Source organism: Ixodes scapularis, unplaced genomic scaffold (assembly GCF_016920785.2).
Source record: "Ixodes scapularis isolate PalLabHiFi unplaced genomic scaffold, ASM1692078v2 PGA_scaffold4__175_contigs__length_147842914, whole genome shotgun sequence".
Classification (NCBI taxonomy): domain Eukaryota; kingdom Metazoa; phylum Arthropoda; class Arachnida; order Ixodida; family Ixodidae; genus Ixodes; species Ixodes scapularis.
The window spans coordinates 97,826,490-97,848,211 of NW_024609879.1; the positions used below are offsets into that span (position 1 = coordinate 97,826,490).

The 21,722-nt window shown below is 45.5% G+C and overlaps 1 protein-coding gene across 1 annotated transcript; it reads right to left on the reverse strand.

Annotated features, from left to right (window-relative positions):
- Window positions 1–3,292: 3,292 nt before the first annotated feature.
- Window positions 3,293–18,888, reverse strand: LOC8032956. The gene is made up of 4 exons (XM_002401845.3): window positions 18,789–18,888; window positions 15,568–15,748; window positions 10,117–10,258; window positions 3,293–3,382 (listed from the first exon to the last, which is right to left on the reverse strand). The coding sequence occupies exons 1-4, from the start codon at window positions 18,886–18,888 to the stop codon at window positions 3,293–3,295; spliced, it is 513 nt and encodes a 170-aa protein (XP_002401889.3).
- Between the last annotated feature and the right edge of the window lie 2,834 nt (window positions 18,889–21,722).

A 21,722-nucleotide genomic window follows, 5' to 3' on the forward strand; every position in this document is an offset into this window, starting at 1 on the left:
GTACCATAGCGAGCGTGCTGCATGGGTTTGAGGCTTGTCGCTGTTGTTTGTTTCTGTCTGTCGCTCTAGTGGTACCCGGTCATAAACAAGTAGGTGCCTCCGCCGAGGGCAGGAGCGTCACGGAGGCCGAGTTGCCACCGAGAAATTCGGGGTCCGGCTGGTGCGTATGTGACGTCATGGCCCACGTGATGTAGTCAAGGTGTGTCAATATTTCATATCATGTAGACAGTCTCAAGAAAGGTGTCTCTCAGGCCGAAACGTCGACTTACTTTACGAATAATTTGTTATAAAAATCCAAACAACCCTCTCGATCAAGTACGTTTTTCGGCCATGTTTATATACAGTATATATATATATATATATATATATATATATATATATATATATATATATATATATATATTTTACACAGGTCATTTCCTATACATATAATGTGAGGAAAACAGAGGCTTGACGGCCGGTTTCAATTATGTTTATTTTCGAACTGTCCTAGACACTGTCCCGAGCGGGCAGCGCGAGCGATCGGCGATGGTGATGATGATGAGGATAATGAGGGTGAGGCTGCACGGGATGATGGATTGGTGACAATATATATAGTATATATACTATATATATGGTATATATATGGGCGGTGTCATTTGGATTCAGACAACGAGGTAAATCAGTAATTTTATTTTGCTTCAATTCTTTTATATTTTGTCGCACATGTCGCCGAAAAAAGAATGTTTATTTTTTTTATTTTAGTGTTTTGATGCGTCCGCGTTTTTCATTTCACGCTGCTCTTACGTGCCGTAAGCAGATTCTGGGTCGGACAAGGAGGAATTGACATCAGACAGCTAGATTTCATCCTTTCTAACTGATGAAAAATGTTCTCTCCGCCTCAACCTCAACCTGATCTAATCTTAAACATGTCATCAGTGTTGTACACGTTCCAAAAAAGAAGGAACGAAAGCGCTTTCCTCGTTCCTTCTGATTTTTGGAACGCGTTTCCGTTACAAGTTCCATCTATAAGAAAAGAACTGGTTCCCGTTACAGTTAAAAAATGGAACATATCGTTACATATACATTACATTTGTATTTTAATGATTACCATATTTAGTTAGATCGAGGAAAGTTTTTTTTAGGAGAAGAAAACAACCGGAAGCAGGATTTCATTGGTTCATATATGCACCTTTAAAAATCTCAGCTTTTAACATATTCACATTTGTGGTGGGGCATTCGGACGAGCCAAACGTACTGTTACCCCACACTGCACGAGCGTTTCACAACAACCTCACACGTGTCAATCTAAGAGTGTATTTTGTTCTAACTTAACAAAAGTGTCTTCTCGATGTTGGTGTCCGCAAGACGTACGAGCAAGTGGAGAAGAAGGTGGGGCTTTAGGAAGGTCAGTCCTGAAGGTTGGATTAACTTCAGTTCGAAGGCGGGGGACAACGGGCGAAAAAATAAAGATCACTTTTTGTATATATTTTAAGTGATCAATGTTAAAGATACAAAGGTGTGTTCTATGTCTGGCAGCCTGCTCTTTTGTTGTAACTGTAGGTCTCTTTGTGGAAGTTCAGTGATGGCTGTAGTTGGCCTTAAATGTTTGGGTGTATGAGGATTCGTGGAAGCAAAAAAAGTAGCTGAGTTTGCAACTTCCCTCTTTCTGTTTCGTTTTCTGCGACAAAAAGGTTTGCTTTTTGTTTTGTAGTCTCGGGAACTGAAAAAATAATTGATGCCCACTAGCTCACCGGCACCCGACTGTTACTAAGCGAGGACCATATAAAATAAACCCTAAGATAAGTAACCAAAACGTTAACAAGATCCTGGTTTTCGTAAAAATATGGCTTATATACTTTTAAAATGTTTCTCTTGGAAATAAAATAAAAATTACTTCACTGCACGAAAAAACGGAAGGCCGTTCCTCTTTCCGTTCCAATAAAAATGTTACAAGTTCCCGATCTAGTTCCACCGATAAAAAATAGAACGGCGGCTTTCCTTCGTTCCTCATAAAAGGAAGGCGTTCCAGGAACGCCGTTCTGTTCAGTACTGCATGTCATGAAGACGAATATTTTCATGGGAAAAGGCTAGAGGTCCAGTACGTCCAGGCGAACAGGAAACCAATTCTCGTAAAGTTAATATAGACAATTTTTATTTTTGTTTCCGGGCAGGCTGACGAAGGCGGCATTAGGTTGAAAAACAGACGACTCTTTAATTTCCAGGCAATGTTTCAATAACTTCAAGACACTCAGCTCTTTCGAGTCGGAATTGGAGAAGGGGGGAAGAAAGTATGGGGGGGGGGCATGGCTATACATATCACCAATGAAAAAAAAAAGCAGACAAAGAACGAAAGTCATTGGTACATTGGTGAAGCTCAGGCTTCTGATGTTCAAGCTTAGTGAAGTCAAAATGTTTTTATTTTCAAACAAGTTGTTAGTTTACAATGAATTCATTCAAGCAGGGGCTCCCAAAAAAAACGAAAAGAAAATGGTTGAAAGCATCTCACGGTAATAAGTAATTAATAGCAAAAAAGAACGGGGACAAGATTTATTATTATTGAAAGAAACAGCAGTATAAATAAACGAGAGGAAGGTTACTTAAAGTAACCGAGCAATTTTTGTGCGTACATGATAAGAACAAAAATTATAAAACCAATTGAAATGCAAGAAAAAAAACCTTATACAGAACAAATTCACAATTAAGAAGAGAAAAAGCAATACAATATAAAAAACTTTCAACAATTAAAAAAAAAACGAAAGACAAAAAAGAGCCAGGCAAAAAGACAAACCATTTCCATTAATCACGCGAAGTTTACTTATTTATTCAATATTTTATTTTATGGTCTAAGATTGTTCGATTGCCGCGCGCAACCACATTTTAAAGACATTGATTGATTTGTTCTATAATTGTAAATGTTTATGCGAGAATGTTGCGAAAGCCACATTTTGACTTGATGGGATATCAAAACAATCTTTCGGTTTTGCCTCGCAGGCGTCATAACGAACGCGACATGTTTCTAAAGCTTTGAACATAATGAAGTTTTTGTTATGAACTGGATTTTTCTAAAAATTAATTTTTAGGAAGTCTCACATTTTTGCAATCAACTCTCTTTTTTTAAGACCAGACTCATATTAACCTTAGAAACTAAACAAACAGCACTAAATATAAAAAAAATATAAATTTGGAAAGAAGATAGCATAAAAAAAAATTAAGATACGCCGCAAGCAATTGCAACCTCGGACCACGACACAAGCGATGCTTCCAGTGACGTCATTCGGTTTCGTGCTGCCAGCTTTTGTATTGCAATCTCTTAATTTTTCGCGATTTTGAAGTCAAACTCAATGCACCCAATGACACTGCCGCCGTTTACTCCAGCAATCTTGAGGTGCACATTTCCGTCCTGAAATAAAAACAAAAATAAGTTCGTATTAAAATAAAAATGCGCCAATACTGATAACAACTAAGGAAAATAATGAAGTAAGAGCGCGCGGCACGTCAGACCACCTAGCTCTGACTGCTAATAAAAGTGGGCAGACGCACAAAACCTTTGTCTCCACTCTCTAAAACTCGATCAAAGCTCGACGCTTTGATACCCAGGACGCCGATCTTTGACTGAAAAGAAAAGTAAGTAGACGCAAAGCCTTTGTCTCCACTCACTCTAAAACTCGATCAAAGCTCGACGCTTTGATACCCAGGACGCCGATCTTTGACTGAAAAGGAAAGTAGGTAGACGCAAAGCCCTTGTCTCCACTCACTCTAAAACTCGATCAAAGCTCGACGCTTTGATACCCAGGACGCCGATCTTTGACTGAAAAGGAAAGTAAGTAGACGCAAAGCCTTTGTCTCCACTTACTGTAAAACTCGATCAAAGATCGACGCTTTGATACTCAGGACGCCGATCTTTGACTGAAAAGAAAAGTAAGTAGACGCAAACCCTTTGTCTCCACTCACTCTAAAACTCGATCAAAGCTCGACGCTTTGATACCCAGGACGCCGATCTTTGACTGAAAAGGAAAGTAAGTAGACGCAAAGCCTTTGTCTCCACTCACTCTAAAACTCGATCAAAGCTCGACGCTTTGATACCCAGGACGCCGATCTTTGACTGAAAAGGAAAGTAAGTAGACGCAAAGCCTTTGTCTCCACTCTCTAAAACTCGATCAAAGCTCGACGCTTTGATACCCAGGACGCCGATCTTTGACTGAAAAGGAAAGTAAGTAGACGCAAAGCCTTTGTCTCCACTCACTCTAAAACTCGATCAAAGCTCGACGCTTTGATACCCAGGACGCCGATCTTTGACTGAAAAGGAAAGTAAGTAGACGCAAAGCCTTTGTCTCCACTCACTCTAAAACTCGATCAAACCTCGACGCTTTGATACCCAGGACGCCGATCTTTGACTGAAAAGGAAAGTAAGTAGACGCAAAGCCTTTGTCTCCACTCACTCTAAAACTCGATCAAAGCTCGACGCTTTGATACCCAGGACGCCGATCTTTGACTGAAAAGAAAAGTAAGTAGACGCAAAGCCTTTGTCTCCACTCACTCTAAAACTCGATCAAAGCTCCACGCTTTGATACCCAGGACGCCGATCTTTGACTGAAAAGGAAAGTAAGTAGACGCAAAGCCTTTGTCTCCACTCACTCTAAAACTCGATCAAAGCTCAACGCTTTGATACCCAGGACGCCGATCTTTGACTGAAAAGGAAAGTAAGTAGAAGCAAAGCCTTTGTCTCCACTCACTCTAAAACTCGATCAAAGCTCGACGCTTTGATACCCAGGACGCCGATCTTTGACTGAAAAGAAAACTAAGTAGACGCAAAGCCTTTGTCTCCACTCACTCTAAAACTCGATCAAAGCTCGACGCTTTGATACCCAGGACGCCGATCTTTGACTGAAAAGGAAAGTAGGTAGACGCAAAGCCTTTGTCTCCACTCACTCTAAAACTCGATCAAAGCTCGACGCTTTGATACCCAGGACGCCGATCTTTGACTGAAAAGGTAAGTAAGTAGACGCAAAGCCTTTGTCTCCACTCACTGTAAAACTCGATCAAAGCTCCACGCTTTGATACCCAGGACGCCGATCTTTGACTGAAAAGAAAAGTAAGTAGACGCAAAGCCTTTGTCTCCACTCACTCTAAAACTCGATCAAAGCTCGACGCTTTGATACCCAGGACGCCGATCTTTGACTGAAAAGGAAAGTAAGTAGACGCAAAGCCTTTGTCTCCACTCACTCTAAAACTCGATCAAAGCTCGACGCTTTGATACCCAGGACGCCGATCTTTGACTGAAAAGGAAAGTAAGTAGACGCAAAGCCTTTGTCTCCACTCACTCTAAAACTCGATCAAAGCTCGACGCTTTGATACCCAGGACGCCGATCTTTGACTGAAAAGAAAAGTAAGTAGACGCAAAGCCTTTGCCTCCACTCACTCTAAAACTCGATCAAAGCTCGACGCTTCGATACCCAGGACGCCGATCTTTGACTGAAAAGGAAAGTAGGTAGACGCAAAGCCTTTGTCTCCACTCACTCTAAAACTCGATCAAAGCTCGACGCTTTGATACCCAGGACGCCGATCTTTGACTGAAACGGAAAGTAAGTAGACGCAAAGCCTTTGTCTCCACTCACTCTAAAACTCGATCAAAGCTCGACGCTTTGATACCCAGGACGCCGATCTTTGACTGAAAAGGAAAGTAAGTAGACGCAAAGCCTTTGTCTCCACTCACTCTAAAACTCGATCAAAGCTCGACGCTTTGATACCCAGGACGCCGATCTTTGACTGAAAAGAAAAGTAAGTAGACGCAAAGCCTTTGTCTCCACTCACTCTAAAACTCGATCAAAGCTCGACGCTTTGATACCCAGGACGCCGATCTTTGACTGAAAAGGAAAGTAAGTAGACGCAAAGCCTTTGTCTCCACTCACTCTAAAACTCGATCAAAGCTCGACGCTTTGATACCCAGGACGCCGATCTTTGACTGAAAAGAAAAGTAAGTAGACGCAAAGCCTTTGTCTCCACTCACTCTAAAACTCGATCAAAGCTCGACGCTTTGATACCCAGGACGCCGATCTTTGACTGAAAAGGAAAGTAAGTAGACGCAAAGCCTTTGTCTCCACTCACTCTAAAACTCGATCAAAGCTCGACGCTTTGATACCCAGGACGCCGATCTTTGACTGAAAAGAAAAGTAAGTAGACGCAAAGCCTTTGTCTCCACTCACTCTAAGACTCGATCAAAGCTCGACGCTTTGATACCCAGGACGCCGATCTTTGACTGAAAAGAAAATTAAGTAGACGCAAAGCCTTTGTCTCCACTCACTCTAAAACTCGATCAAAGCTCGACGCTTTGATACCCAGGACGCCGATCTTTGACTGAAAAGGAAAGTAAGTAGACGCAAAGCCTTTGTCTCCACTCACTCTAAAACTCGATCAAAGCTCGACGCTTTGATACCCAGGACGCCGATCTTTGACTGAAAAGGAAAGTAAGTAGACGCAAAGCCTTTGTCTCCACTCACTCTAAAACTCGATCAAAGCTCGACGCTTTGATACCCAGGACGCAGATCTTCGACTGAAAAGAAAAGTAAGTAGATGCAAAGCCTTTGTCTCCACTCACTCTAAAACTCGATCAAAGCTCGACGCTTTGATACCCAGGACGCCGATCTTTGACTGGAAAGAAAAGTAAGTAGACGCAAAGCCTTTGTCTCCACTCATTCTAAAACTCGATCAAAGCTCGACGCTTTGATACCCAGGACGCCCATCTTTGACTGAAAAGGAAAGTAAGTAGACGCAAAGCCTGTCTCCACTCACTCTAAAACTCGATCAAAGCTCGACGCTTTGATACCCAGGACGCCGATCTTTGACTGAAAAGGAAAGTAAGTAGACGCAAAGCCTTTGTCTCCACTCACTCTAAAACTCGATCAAAGCTCGACGCTTTGATACCCAGGACGCCGATCTTTGACTGAAAAGAAAAGAAAGTAGATGCAAAGCCTTTGTCTCCACTCACTCTAAAACTCGATCAAAGCTCGACGCTTTGATACCCCGGACGCCGATCTTTGACTGAAAAGAAAAGTAAGTAGACGCAAAGCCTTTGTCTCCACTCACTCTAAAACTCGATCAAAGCTCGACGCTTTGATACCCAGGACGCCGATCTTTGACTGAAAAGGAAAGTAAGTAGACGCAAAGCCTTTGTCTCCACTCACTCTAAAACTCGATCAAAGCTCGACGCTTTGATACCCAGGACGCCGATCTTTGACTGAAAAGGAAAGTAAGTAGACGCAAAGCCTTTGTCTCCACTCACTGTAAAACTCGATCAAAGCTCGACGCTTTGATACCCAGGACGCCGATCTTTGACTGAAAAGAAAAGTAAGTAGACGCAAAGCCTTTGTCTCCACTCACTCTAAAACTCGATCAAAGCTCGACGCTTTGATACCCAGGACGCCGATCTTTGACTGAAAAGGAAAGTAAGTAGACGCAAAGCCTTTGTCTCCACTCACTCTAAAACTCGATCAAAGCTCGACGCTTTGATACCCAGGACGCCCATCTTTGCCTGAAAAGGAAAGTAAGTAGACGCAAAGCCTTTGTCTCCACTCACTGTAAAACTCGATCAAAGCTCGACGCTTTGATACCCAGGACGCCGATCTTTGACTGAAAAGAAAAGTAAGTAGACGCAAAGCCTTTGTCTCCACTCACTCTAAAACTCGATCAAAGCTCTACGCTTTGATACCCAGGACGCCGATCTTTGACTGAAAAGGAAAGTAAGTAGACGCAAAGCCTTTGTCTCCACTCACTCTAAAACTCGATCAAAGCTCGACGCTTTGATACTCAGGACGCCGATCTTTGACTGAAAAGAAAAGTAAGTAGACGCAAAGCCTTTGTCTCCACTCACTCTAAAACTCGATCAAAGCTCGACGCTTTGATACCCAGGACGCCGATCTTTGACTGAAAAGAAAAGTAAGTAGACGCAAAGCCTTTGTCTCCACTCACTCTAAAACTCGATCAAAGCTCGACGCTTTGATACCCAGGACGCCGATCTTTGACTGAAAAGGAAAGTAAGTAGACGCAAAGCCTTTGTCTGCACTCACTCTAAAACTCGATCAAAGCTCGACGCTTTGATACCCAGGACGCCGATCTTTGAATGAAAGAAAAGTAAGTAGACGCAAAGCCTTTGTCTCCACTCACTCTAAAACTGGATCAAGGCTCGACGCTTTGATACCCAGGACGCCGATCTTTGACTGAAAAGGAAAGTAGGTAGACGCAAAGCCTTTGTCTCCACTCACTCTAAAACTCGATCAAAGCTCGACGCTTTGATACCCAGGACGCCGATCTTTGACTGAAAAGAAAAGTAAGTAGACGCAAAGCCTTTGTCTCCACTCACTCTAAAACTGGATCAAGGCTCGACGCTTTGATACCCAGGACGCCGATCTTTGACTGAAAAGGAAAGTAAGTAGACGCAAAGCCTTTGTCTCCACTCACTCTAAAACTCGATCAAAGCTCGACGCTTTGATACCCAGGACGCCGATCTTTGAATGAAAAGGAAAGTAAGTAGACGCAAATCCTTTGTCTCCACTCACTCTAAAACTCGATCAAAGCTCGACGCTTTGATACCCAGGACGCCGATCTTTGACTGAAAAGGAAAGTAGGTAGACGCAAAGCCTTTGTCTCCACTCACTCTAAAACTCGATCAAAGCTCGACGCTTTGATACCCAGGACGCCGATCTTTGACTGAAAAGGAAAGTAAGTAGACGCAAAGCCTTTGTCTCCACTCACTCTAAAACTCGATCAAAGCTCGACGCTTTGATACCCAGGACGCCGATCTTTGACTGAAAAGAAAAGTAAGTAGACGCAAAGCCTTTGTCTCCACTCACTCTAAAACTCGATCAAAGCTCGACGCTTTGATACCCAGGACGCCGATCTTTGACTGAAAAGGAAAGTAAGTAGACGCAAAGCCTTTGTCTCCACTCACTCTAAAACTCGATCAAAGCTCGACGCTTTGATACCCAGGACGCCGATCTTTGACTGAAAAGAAAAGTAAGTAGACGCAAAGCCTTTGTCTCCACTCACTCTAAAACTGGATCAAGGCTCGACGCTTTGATACCCAGGACGCCGATCTTTGACTGAAAAGGAAAGTAAGTAGACGCAAAGCCTTTGTCTCCACTCACTCTAAAACTCGATCAAAGCTCGACGCTTTGATACCCAGGACGCCGATCTTTGACTGAAAAGAAAAGTAAGTAGACGCAAAGCCTTTGTCTCCACTCACTCTAAAACTCGATCAAAGCTCGACGCTTTGATACCCAGGACGCCGATCTTTGACTGAAAAGGAAAGTAAGTAGACGCAAAGCCTTTGTCTCCACTCACTCTAAAACTCGATCAAAGCTCGACGCTTTGATACCCAGGACGCCGATCTTTGACTGAAAAGGAAAGTAAGTAGACGCAAAGCCTTTGTCTCCACTCACTCTAAAACTCGATCAAAGCTCGACGCTTTGATACCCAGGACGCCGATCTTTGACTGAAAACAAAAGTAAGTAGACGCAAAGCCTTTGTCTCCACTCACTCTAAAACTCGATCAAAGCTCGACGCTTTGATACCCAGGACGCCGATCTTTGACTGAAAAGGAAAGTAAGTAGACGCAAAGCCTTTGTCTCCACTCACTCTAAAACTCGATCAAAGCTCGACGCTTTGATACCCAGAACGCCGATCTTTGACTGAAAAGAAAAGTAAGTAGACGCAAAGCCTTTGTCTCCACTCACTCTAAAACTCGATCAAAGCTCGACGCTTTGATACCCAGGACGCCGATCTTTGACTGGAAAGGAAAGTAGGTAGACGCAAAGCCTTTGTCTCCACTCACTCTAAAACTGGATCAAGGCTCGACGCTTTGATACCCAGGACGCCGATCTTTGACTGAAAAGGAAAGTAGGTAGACGCAAAGCCTTTGTCTCCACTCACTCTAAAACTGGATCAAAGCTCGACGCTTTGATAACCAGGACGCCGATCTTCGACTGAAAAGGAAGGTAAGTAGACGCAAAGCCTTTGTCTCCGCTCACTCTTCGAACGCGATCAGAGCACGACGCTTTGCTACCCCGCAAGCTCTCCTCTTCCTCAGTTTCTTACTGTATACACCCTCCACAATGCCCCTTTCTGGAAGCCTGAGCTCACCCCAATGACCAAACTCGCCAAAGCCGGTATTGCAATGGCGACGCTGCTTGTGTACGTCATGGCTGGGATCGGGCACTGGTTGTTCCACGGCGCCGCGATCTCTTGTTCAATGGTGGTGGTTCCGCCGCACAGCTTGTACTGACTGCGCGGGAAAAGAAGTCGGTGGGGTCAAGTTTTTACCCAAAAAGCACAGCTCTCAACTTGTCTTTTGACTCGCCATTCAGAGCTTTGAAAGCTCGATGAACCCGAATTAGGGTAAGGTAAGGTAAAATGAGACGCGGGGCAAAATGCGACAGTTTGTGTTTAGCGCCACTCCACTCGTAAACATGCAATCGGAGTACGTTCAAACTTCACCGCGAGGTGCCGTGACCTGTGCATATTGCTTGTGTACAAAGGGAGAGCTGGCGGTTGGAGTGTTTCGGAGAAACAAAATGCGGAGTTGAGGTTGACGTGTTTACCCCCCCACCCCCCCCCCCCCCTCCCCTCACCTAAAAGGCGCAAAATTTAGCGCGAGGCTTCGCTTCGAGACGTGCACCCCGGTTGGCACTGATTATTCTGTCAAGGTAAGCTTTAATTTTATCGGTAAGCTTTATTAGCTTTCTGCGGACCCAATCTGAGTGATCTGTGGTTATTTATGTGCAAAATAATTATTTCCGCAACAGGATACGCGTGGGGGAAAACGCGACAATACGGCATTCTATGACGCGCATGTCAATTACGCACGAGTCTTCAGGTGGCTCCTGAGACATATTACTTTTCTCACGGTTTCTAGGGTGGTCTAAACGTATAAAAAAAACAAGGGCTTTATAGCGCGAAAGTGACATGACCAAAGCTCTTGAAAGTGTCAAGCAACAGCGTCAATCCCTTCGCACCGCTGCCTCAATTTTTGGTACACCAAAGGATGAGCTGCAAAAGTGAGCCTAATGACTCAAGGAATATAAAAAGCAGCGGTTTACCGAAAAAAAAAGAAACGGCTGGGTCACAATAGGTACGTTTTTTCTGTCGTTTCAAGTTTCAAAATCATTTCTTCCGCACCTAACGTATAATAGAAAAAGAGAACAAGCAGGTTGGGGAGCAACACTGTTCTAACGTCATCTCCACACAAGGCAAAGCTGATGTTGGTGAAAGCAACCAAGAACCGGCGTTCCCCTGCCTCCCCCCGCCCCCCCCCCCCCCCCAACCAGAAAAAGAAAGAAAAAGAAGATGAAAAGAAGCATGAAAATAAAGGGAAAGATCATTGATCCCCTGAAGAAGCATGGAGTGTCCGAGCGTTCTGCATGCAGGCCGTGCGATGCACGCCACAAGAGACTGGCAGTGCCTGGCGTGCAAAGAACATTGAACAAAGAACATTGAACAAGGAACATCGAGTGCATAGAAGCCAAGCAGCCCCGCATTTAATATGAATCGAGTGCATAGAATGCAAGGTGTGCGCTCATGAAAAGTCTATTGGAGCTCCCACAGTGCGTTTCAAGTGTCTTTATAGTAACAGCTGAACGCATATCAGGTTTTCTTAATTAAGTGTGTCTCGTTGTACCTCACTACCTAGTCTCATTTTGCCGTAAAATAAGACACTGTGGGAATTTCAGATATTGTAGCTTTGATTAATGTTTCACTTGCTACAGTTAAGTAATATTTTCTGAGCATAGGGTCAAGACATCTAAGAATATCCCCATGCTGATTTTTTTTTAAATATTAAAGCAAAAATAAAAACTACAACTCAAAACAAAATGTTTCGTCTCATTTTGCTCCACCTTGCCCTGTAAACGCAATGATTTGTTTTGGCAAGAGTCTGGGTAATTTGACCTTAACTGCAAAACAAGAGTTCAACTCCAATCCCGGGCTCTTCGGTTTTCACATATCGTTTCGGTCCTCAAATTTCTATCAGCGGCCAGAACCAAGTTTCACCGCTGGTTGTTAGTGTGTCTCCTGGCACCTTTTGCTCATCATCTGGAACTTTCGCAATCGTGTGGCAAATTGGATAGAAGCCAAAGTAGGCATTTTTCTGGCTATTTAGGTAAAAAAAGAATAATCTGGCCACAACCTACGCCTTGGAGTGAAATGATAGTGATAGTGATAGTATTTTATTGCACTTAAAAGTGTGGTGCCGTTCGGTGTGCAGGTGAGGAGGGAAAGGCATGCGCCCATATACATATTGTGCCCCTTTCACCAACCAGACGGCGCTATGAGGAGGACTAGTCTAGACAAAAAAAGAAAAGGAAAACGCACGCACGCACGCACGCACGCACGCACGCACGCACGCACGCACGCGCGCGCGCACGCACACACACACACACGCACACACGCGCGCGCGCACACACACACACACACACCACCCCTTTCACCCACCCCACCAGATATTTCGGGAAAATAGTCTAGTCTAGACAAAAAGAAAACACATACACACACTCACATGCATGCACACACACACACACGCATGCACACACACAAATACACGTGGGGGGAAGGGGTGGCAAGGGAGGTGATTGTGCTATGGTCCGAGTAACTGTTCTACACAACTCGTGGATGTTGTCTCGGTTGCAGGGGATTGACTCTGTGAGGTGGTGTGGGAGTAACCTCCAAATTTCTGCAGCACGCATTAGGCGCGATGTCTTGTGGCGCAAAGTTCGTGACAGTGGAGGTTGTAGCCGGCCAGTGCGCTTGTTGAGGAGAAGTGAGGAAGGCACGTCAGGGTGGCCAGCACCCATCATTAGGCAGAAGGGCCTGATTGAGGCTACGTCTCTGCGGTGTTGCAGAGTCCGCCACTGGGCATACTGAAGGAGTCTGGTTGTGGAAATATCTCTGGCGGCAGTGTGGTGTGACGAGGGGGAATCTCGTCGGTACAGCGTAAAAGCTGCCCTCCGCTGTATGGACTCGACAGATTTCTTATGCGTTGTTGAGGGGGGGGGGGGGGGGGGGGTCCCAGATAGCAGAACAGAATTCCAGCTGCGGGAGTACCAGCGACGTGTACAGGTGCCTCAGGGATGCGGCTGGCATGTCGCGCGTAATTTGGGTGACAAAACCCAGTGTCCGCCTCGCACGTGAAGCGGTTCCTTGGATGTGGCGACTAAAATCGAGGCGCTCGTCAAATGCGACTCCGAGCAGTTTTGTGTGACTGACACGAGAGAGTTCGGCGCCACCTATTGCAAGCGGTGGAGAGTGTGAGGGCTTAGCCAAGGACAGGCTGACTGTCATGCTAAGGCATTTTTAGGGTTTAGTGGGAGGCTGTGTGTCACGGACCACCTGTAACAGTCATCGAGGTCATTTTGAAGGGAGGTGACTGCATCCTTGGAGATTCCTGGTTGTATAAGAGAGAGGTCGTCCGCGTATAGTATTGCCCTAGATTTCAGTCCATCGGTGATGTCGTTTATGTACAGCGAGAAAAGTATAGGGCCAAGCACACTGCCCTGCGGCACACCGGCGAGCACAGTACAGGGGGACGAGAGATGACCGTGGAAGGCGACTCGCTGGGTTCGATTTCTGACGAAGTCCATTAGCCAGTTGGCCAAGGAACCCTCAATACCCACTTTCTGGAGTTTTTTTAGGGAGAAGTGTGTGGTCGATGCGATCGAATGCTTTGAAAAATCCTATTGCACTAGTTGGCAGGGGATGCACTGGTCTAGGTTAGAGTAACTGTATCGGCTCTGCTTGCAGAGCCAGAGTATCGCGTTCCTTTTCCTTTCACCGCCATCTCCGTATTGGCGGAGGAGTAGTCACGTGGGCAGAACTGGATCCGAACTTCGTGCGGGAAAGCGGCCTTCCAGAGCGCCGAGTTTCGGGGGAACATATTTTCCGCTTTTAGTTCGCCAAATATAGAACCTAGACTAAAATCGAACGAACCGAAAGCTTCCTAAGTTATTAAACATTATGTGCGTCAACTGGGTACAATACAATCCTGTTTTTTTATAACGCGAGCGATATTTTAGGACATCCGTCTTCAAGGTATGGGAAGCAGACGACACAGACGACGATCGCGTTGCTCGCGTCTGCGGCTCTCGCGGAGTGATACGCGATACGCGACCGTCACATCCGGCCATCTTGCCGAGTCAGCGAGCTCCCGTGCGAAAGCGAGGGGACGGCGTTTTCGTCAGCCGCTGCGTCGTTTACCGCAATGAATTGACGACTTCACTTCATATGCGGCCCGCAGGATCTACGGGTGCGATTTTTGCAATCGTGAGGGAAACAGGAAACGACGGGACAACGATGACGGCGCCTGCTCGGCTCGTCGCCGCACGCCGCACAATTTTCGTTACCCAGCGCGCCGCAGCACGCCACAGCACGCCGCCTCGCGTCCGCGCCTTCGCGTCCCCTGCAAAAAGCGACCGTGGCTTCCCGCAGTGCTTGGCTCCAGAATGGCACCATTGCGGTACTCTGCTCCGCAAGCGGAGCCGCAAGCGGAGCAGATACAGTTACTCTAGTCTAGGTGTGAGCTGAGTGTGTGGACTGGTACTGCCAAGGCAGTGTCGCAGCTGCGTCCCCTTCGGAATCCGTGTTGTGCCTGATTTAGTAGGCCATTGTCCTCCAGGTGGTTCAGGATTTTGTTATTTACTATTCTTTCCAGTGTGCGGCTCACAACTGAAGTGGAGGCGATGGGGAGATACGAATCAATGCTGTTGGTGTCAAGTCCATTTCCTTTGTGGATGGGCGTTATGATGGATCTCTTCCATTGAATGGGTACAGTGCCAGAGTCAAGTATGCGTTGAAACATGCGGATGAGGATGGGCTTGACCAGAGGGGCGGAGAGCTGGAGAAAAGCAGGATGCACTCGGTCTGGTCCAGGGTTCTGTGCTGGGCGAAGCGAGGTCAGTGATTCTTCTAAGTCTTGTTCGGTAATGGATAGGGATGACAGAAAGGCTCCAGTTGGAAGGGACGACTCGGGATTAGCTGGATGGGAAGGTGAGGCTTGGGGAGGTACGAGAGGCATTCGGGGTAGAGGTATTAGGTCTTAGGCCTATAAGTTAGGCCTACAAGTTAGGCCGCTTGGCTTGTCAATCTTAGGTTATGTTGGGCCTTCCTTTGCCGTGCTAAATCGATTTCCACAATTCTGCATACGTTCGTGCGTTTCCCATGGCCCCTATACTCACTTTTGGTGGCGTTTCACAAAGCTGACGTAGCGTGCAAGGTAAGATCAAATAAATAGTGAGATTTTGACACTATTGACACTAGGGACCCAGTCTCTATGTTCAAAAAGACAAAGTTAAATAATAGCGGGTTTTTTTCGTTTTTTTGTTTTTTTGTGGGCGCGCATTTGTTTGCTGAATTTAACAAGGAAATTTACTGACGAGCTAAAGAAACATTTTGGCTGGACTAGTGGGTTCCATAAAAAAACAAATAATAATAATGATTACCCTAATAACGGCGAGTATAATTAAATTCTATAGAACTGAGTGTTAAAGCCATTTCAGCAAAGATAAAAAAAGCACACTGGAAAGTGTAGTTAGGCGGATGACATACCATGATCCCACGTTCAAAAAGCATGGGACTAGGTTTCCTGTTGATTTTACGGTCATTGTGAAGTTTAGCACTGGGGAGTTTGCCAGGCTGGTCGTCAGGTCGCCCGTGTAGTTAAACAGCATCGTTTGGCCCACCTTGGCGTTGGTGATGCTCACGCCACTGACTTTCAGGACCTGCGTAGCTGTAACATAATCGCGTTCAAACAAAATGCGCGGGTTCCAGGGGAGTAAGGGTTGGTTCACACACATTTGACTGCTTTCGACCGTGTGCCTTAAACCCCCTTAAAAACTTTTACGGCGAAATAACACACTGGCGCGGTCTATCAGGTTTCCGCGGAACATTTTCAATTTCCGTGTATTTCCTTGTTGTTTTTTGTTTTGTTTTTTCGCGCACCAGTTTTTTTTTTCTTGAACACTTTCTACAGTTACACAAACGACCATTTCTTATAAGTAGTACGTATATTTCATTTCGTAAATACCGCTAAACGTTCGCTCAAGCGAAATGCGGTTCTAGAGACACCTCATAGATGGCGCCAGCGTGTCAGTATGCACTTTCGTCGTAAGAGCTCACGAGCGCTCGGTCCTAAGCAAACGCAAGTGCATAAACGGGCCTTATCCCTCGCAACATACTGTCGCCCCGCTCAACACGAGCAACTGGACACTGCATATTGGCAACTCCATCGATAATTTTCACGACTCCCTATCACATAACCATATTTTTGCTCGTTTGCTCGTTTGTTTTCTAGTTGTCTGTTTCGTTCGTTCTTGCTGCAGGAGTTTTAAATTCGAAGTAATAAATGAATAGATCAAACTATTTTCACACCATGGTTTTCTGGTGGCTTATTGATGCCTTCCCCTCCCTCGCCATCATGGAAATAAGAGTTTTTAGGCCGAAGGCCAAATGTTGAGTCGCAAATGAAAACTAGACCTTTAGCGTGTTTTTTTTGTGTTATTTAAGTTTGCCTCAACCAAAGCTTATAGCGAATGCCTACACCTACACTCTAAGAAGTGCCTGCGCGTCTACCTACCCGCATAACACTCAAAGAGCCAAAATGTGTGATCTACAAAATTACCTCAGCGAATGATGAGGTAGAACATCCGTTTAGACTTAAAAATAAAATCTGCGCTGTGGCACTACGCAATGCACAGCGTCTTGCTTGCATTGCGTAATGCCACAGCGCAGACTTCATTTTGAGGTATAATCCGATGTTCCGCCTTGTCATTCGCTGAGCTGATTTCGTAGATCGCAGAGATTGGCTCTTCGAGTGTTTTGAGAGTAAGTAGACGCGCAGGCATTTCTTAGAGTGTAAGAACAGTCATTAAATGACGGATATACGGTATTCCTATTGACTATCAACTTCAAGTTACATATACTAATGCCGGGCGTGACTGAACGCGCGCTCCGGAGCCAGTGAGAAAGAAGCCGAAGAACGAATCCCCAAGCAGAAAGCAGAATAAGACTCGCGTTTCTTAAAGTGTCAGTGAGTTTGGCGACATAAATTTCCCGACCATGAGTAATTTGTTCCTTTTGCGGAATGTAAACACCGCGCACGACGAAAGGAACGGATTTAGGTTTAGAGAGAGTTATAGACGTAAAGACAGGGGACGGGACAACACATCTTTTTGTCCCGTGATGTGTGTTCCCGTCCCCTGTCTTTAAGTCTATAACTCTTTCTAAACCTACATCATTATCAACGCGCTCACTAACAAGTGTAGGAATGGATTCCTCGCGAAAATTATTATCCTTTATTTTTCTGTCATGAATGCATAACTCGATACTTATTTTAGACAAAGCACGATTGATAATTACATACTGCTTAATTAGTGTTAACAAACTTCGGGGAAAAAAAAACACGAGCGAGGCCTTATAAGGACCGCAGCATCATAATGCAGATTGGATAATTGGACCGGTTCGTTCTAATCGCTGATGGGAAAAGGCACCGAGAAAAATAGGTATTATAGGCAAGTTGCGCCTTGTCTCGTTTAACATTCTCTATTGTAGTCAGTCCTTTCCGGTGCATTTTTTTATTCGCAGGATAACAATTTGCATTTGTCCTGTACATATATTATTGAGCGGACCAGCGAAAATAACAGTATCCTTGCGCTGTTTCTTGCCTGCACGACGTGACAGCGACCGCCCGAATACGCCGCCGTATACCAAAATCGCAACATATGCTCTTGGGACTATACTTTCGACGCGTTAAACATTTGTATATCATCATTTTACGTACTGTGGCAATCACACTTGTCCATAACGCGGGGGCGCGCGGCCTGGCGACTTTGTCTGGCGAGCGCTCGACTCGTGGCATTCGCGGCAACTAACCTATTGCACGTGGGACAACACGGTACAGCAAGCTCGAGGGGTGTACTGCCAGATTCATCGGGAGCCGCCGTACGTTGGAGGCTGTTATCACGTTTCGCGCCTGCTTTGGTCCGCATATAGGCTGCGTGATCGCACTCATATCAACAGTTCGCTGTGAAAGGTGTGATAGCAGCCTCCCGCGTTCGGCAGCCCCGGCGGCTCCCGATAAAAAGTGGAAACGATACTGGGCTGTTCCATGTTCCCCCACGTGACGAAATTAGTGTCCGCGAATGCCACCAGTCGAGCGCTCGCCGGAGAAAGCTCTGCGCTCCCGCGTTATGGACAAGGGTGATGACCAGCGTACAATTTATAGAGTGGTCACAGTGTTTGTTACACTGTAAAACGAACCAGAAAAATAGGCGCCTGCACATAGAAATCTCAAACTTTTACAGAATTTGTACTGAGGCGCTGTATTAGCCTTCCGGTATTTCAAGGTGTAGTTGTTTTTCTGTAAAAAGTGAGATCGACAAGCTCGCCAAAGTTAACGGCGGAGGTGTTCGAAGACGACCGAGTTAGCGATGAATACAACTTGTGGCGCCATCTCCCGATAGGCGCATGCGAAAAGACGACGCGCTCTATTGTATGCCGACGCCACATGCAACATTCATCGCTAACACAACCGTCTGCGAACACGTCTGCCAATGACTTTTGGCAAAACTGTCGGTCTTATTTTTACAGGAAGACAACTATACGCCTCGAAAATTTGACAAGGTGAAATCCGCCACCAAAATACACACTCGGTGAAAGTTCCAGCTTTCTATGTGAAGGTGATGATTTTTCCGATCCGTTTTACGGCGTAGGAAAAACTGCGGCACCCCAATAAGTTCCCTTAGAGGTTCCAGAACCAGCTTCATACTTACAAGAGCATGACGACAGCGACGGCTGTTGCACGGAGGCTAAGCAGGGTGTCGTGAAGCACAGACCAGCACAGACAACCAGAAAAAGCACTTCGTAGACCATCGTTTCGTTTTTTGCTCGCAACAAACTACCCTCAGTACAGCGAAGCAGCGGAGGATTTAGCTTACGCTTTTAAATATGAAGAAACCGGAACCGGATCTGGATTGACCCCAAAAAACAAAGGGACCCACGCTATGCTCCGTTTTACTTTACGTCAGAACGTACCCGACGCTAAACCATCCCACGGAGCCAATTAATTGTCGCAGAAAGTGCTTTGTCGTGGCACTTATCGTCTTTGGGCGTCTGCTATCACCGAATCAACCAATCAAGCAGAGTGAACGCGCCGGTGCCTGCGCTTTTCTTCATGACTGATTGGTTTAACCGGCAGTAACCCCCCGCCCCTTACACACACACACACACAAAAAGAAACGAGTAGTTTTATAACGATGTACTTTTGGAGCTCTTTGATTGGCTCATCGGGTTGCAGCGTCGGCTGCGGTTGAACTTAGTGACCCGGAATATAATGTTTCATGGTAGTTCTAGGAAACCTCATCGTATCCAGTTATGGCACGTGGCCGGGATTCGTTCGCAGTTATCTTCTATCCGTCCGGCATGTTGTGATCGAACATTCAGAAGCGTAGCTCTGCACTAGCTTTATAACGGTCATAATGCTCCACAACTATGCTACACGTGGACCCGAGACAAACATGCGCATCCGGGATGTTAGCCAATAGAGAGACACAACGTGCGACCGGGCCAACAACCCGAATGCTGTTGCCGCACAGGAAGCCCAAGCGCAGCCGACGTTAGCAGATCAGCCAGCGCTAAAATTGTATCGTTACGACTTTTGAGTGGCACGTTTGCTAGCAACGGCTAGACCTGCCACGCGCAGAAGAGAAGAAAATCAAAACCACCCTTACCAAAAATTGTTATGCTTTTCTGTTGAAAAGCTGTCGAAAAACGTCATCAGAGGATATAAAATGTCAAGAGCTTTCCATCTGACTTTCTCTAGCTTTTCTGTTGACTTTCTTTTCAATATTGGCCCACCTTGTAATAAGAAAGTCAACAGACTTTCTGTCGCCTTCAAGATGCTTTTTCTGCAGCTTTTCATCTGAAAAGCTACAGAAGATTAAAAAGAAAAACAATTCTTTACAGCTTAGCTATTGATTCAACAATGTTTTGGAAGCTTACTATGGCTTTCCACTCCTCCAAATTAGCTGAAGCGAAATAAAGTTAAAAAAAAACGCGAATTTTGTTTTTTCATATTTTCTTAGTAAATGTGTTATTTGAAGTCACAACTACGTACACCTCACAACTACACATTAGGAACGAAAACAAAGCACTGAACACCTGAATTGTTTTTCTTTATTTGCACAGAACACCTGAATTTTTTTTTCTTTATTGAACACAGAATGCAGCATACGAATGCTAAGTTAATACACACACAAACCGCCCAACAACTTGTGGGCTAATTAAAATTCCTTCATATTTTTTATCGACTCAAGCAAGTGCGCCCAGTCGGGTGCAGTGTCGGGGGACTTGCAGTATACAGACTGTATCTGCGTTACCAAATCAATGAAATGAAGTCGCGCAGGTTTAATGTCAGGTTTGCATGATGCAGTTCCATTCGGGTTTTCCACACACTAAAAAGGCCAAGTACCATAAATAAATCATAAGGAACCGGGTCTCCTCCCACTGGCAGAAAACGGATAGTTTCATGGGTTATAGTCAGATCCTTCTTCAACGTCCTCTGTAGAATATCCCACAAAAACACCGCGTCCCAGCAACGAATAAAAATGTGTTCGGTTGTTTCTGGTACCTTGCACAAAAGGCAGTCAACCGACCAGGAAACAAAAAAAACCCTTTCCCTCAACCACGGCTTGACAGGTAAGGTGCCGCTATGTAGTTTGAAGAAGAAGGACTTGACTGCGGGGGGGACACACATTTGTTTAACGCGGCACAATACGTTTTGCCCTGGACAATGGCTGTAAACAGTGCGATACAGGGGCGTGGGAAAAAGCAATTCAATCAAAACTCGCGACAATCTTTTTTTCTTTACACTCTCTAGGTATTCCATAGAAAATCGTGCCCGTAACAAGGAGGCAGCATCTTTCACCTCTTTCAGAAACCCAAAAAGACTCAAAGGTTCACCGCAGTCACTTGTTACTAGCATAGAGGGCAGTGCGTTCGCCAGTTTTATCTGGATAACAGTTCGTAAGAAAGGATGGGTCTGGTCTCGAAGAAAAGTGAAACGTGAGACCAATTGTCTCACAAGTAAGTGGGTGAGTCCCAGTCCTCCGGCTTTGACGCGGCGGAAAAGGTTATCCCGCCGCGTCCTCTCCCAGCTGGAATTCCGGACCAAAGTGGCGAATACTCGGTGGAACTTTTGTATGCTCGTTCGCTTGCATTCCAGCACCTGCATCACGTACCAAAGCTTTGCGACGAGAAAAATGTTTCACACTGTGGCACGGGTGAACATCGACATATCACGGTTTGCCCACGAGGTTGCTTCTGATTTTAAATCTCCTAGGACTTCGGCCCAATATGGTGTGCTATTTTTGTAGTGCTGTAATGGCCCCCCGAGATACGTGGTCGGTGTGTCCGTCCAACTTCAGCCTGCAAAGGATTGAGGTTTTGAGACCCAATTCCCGTGCCAGAGCCCGCAACACTTTCCCCAATTAACTGCGGCCCCAGTGACATCACAGAACTCTTTTGTTATCCGCACGGTTTCCATTATGCTTTTTTTGTCGCAGCAAAAAATAGGCAACATCGTCAGCATACGCTGACACCTTGACTTGGACCGCGTTTATGGTAAAACCTCGGATGCTTCAGCAAGCTGCAACTTTCAAGCAGAAAGGTTCTAGGTAGAGCGAAAAGAGTAAAGGCTACAAAGGACA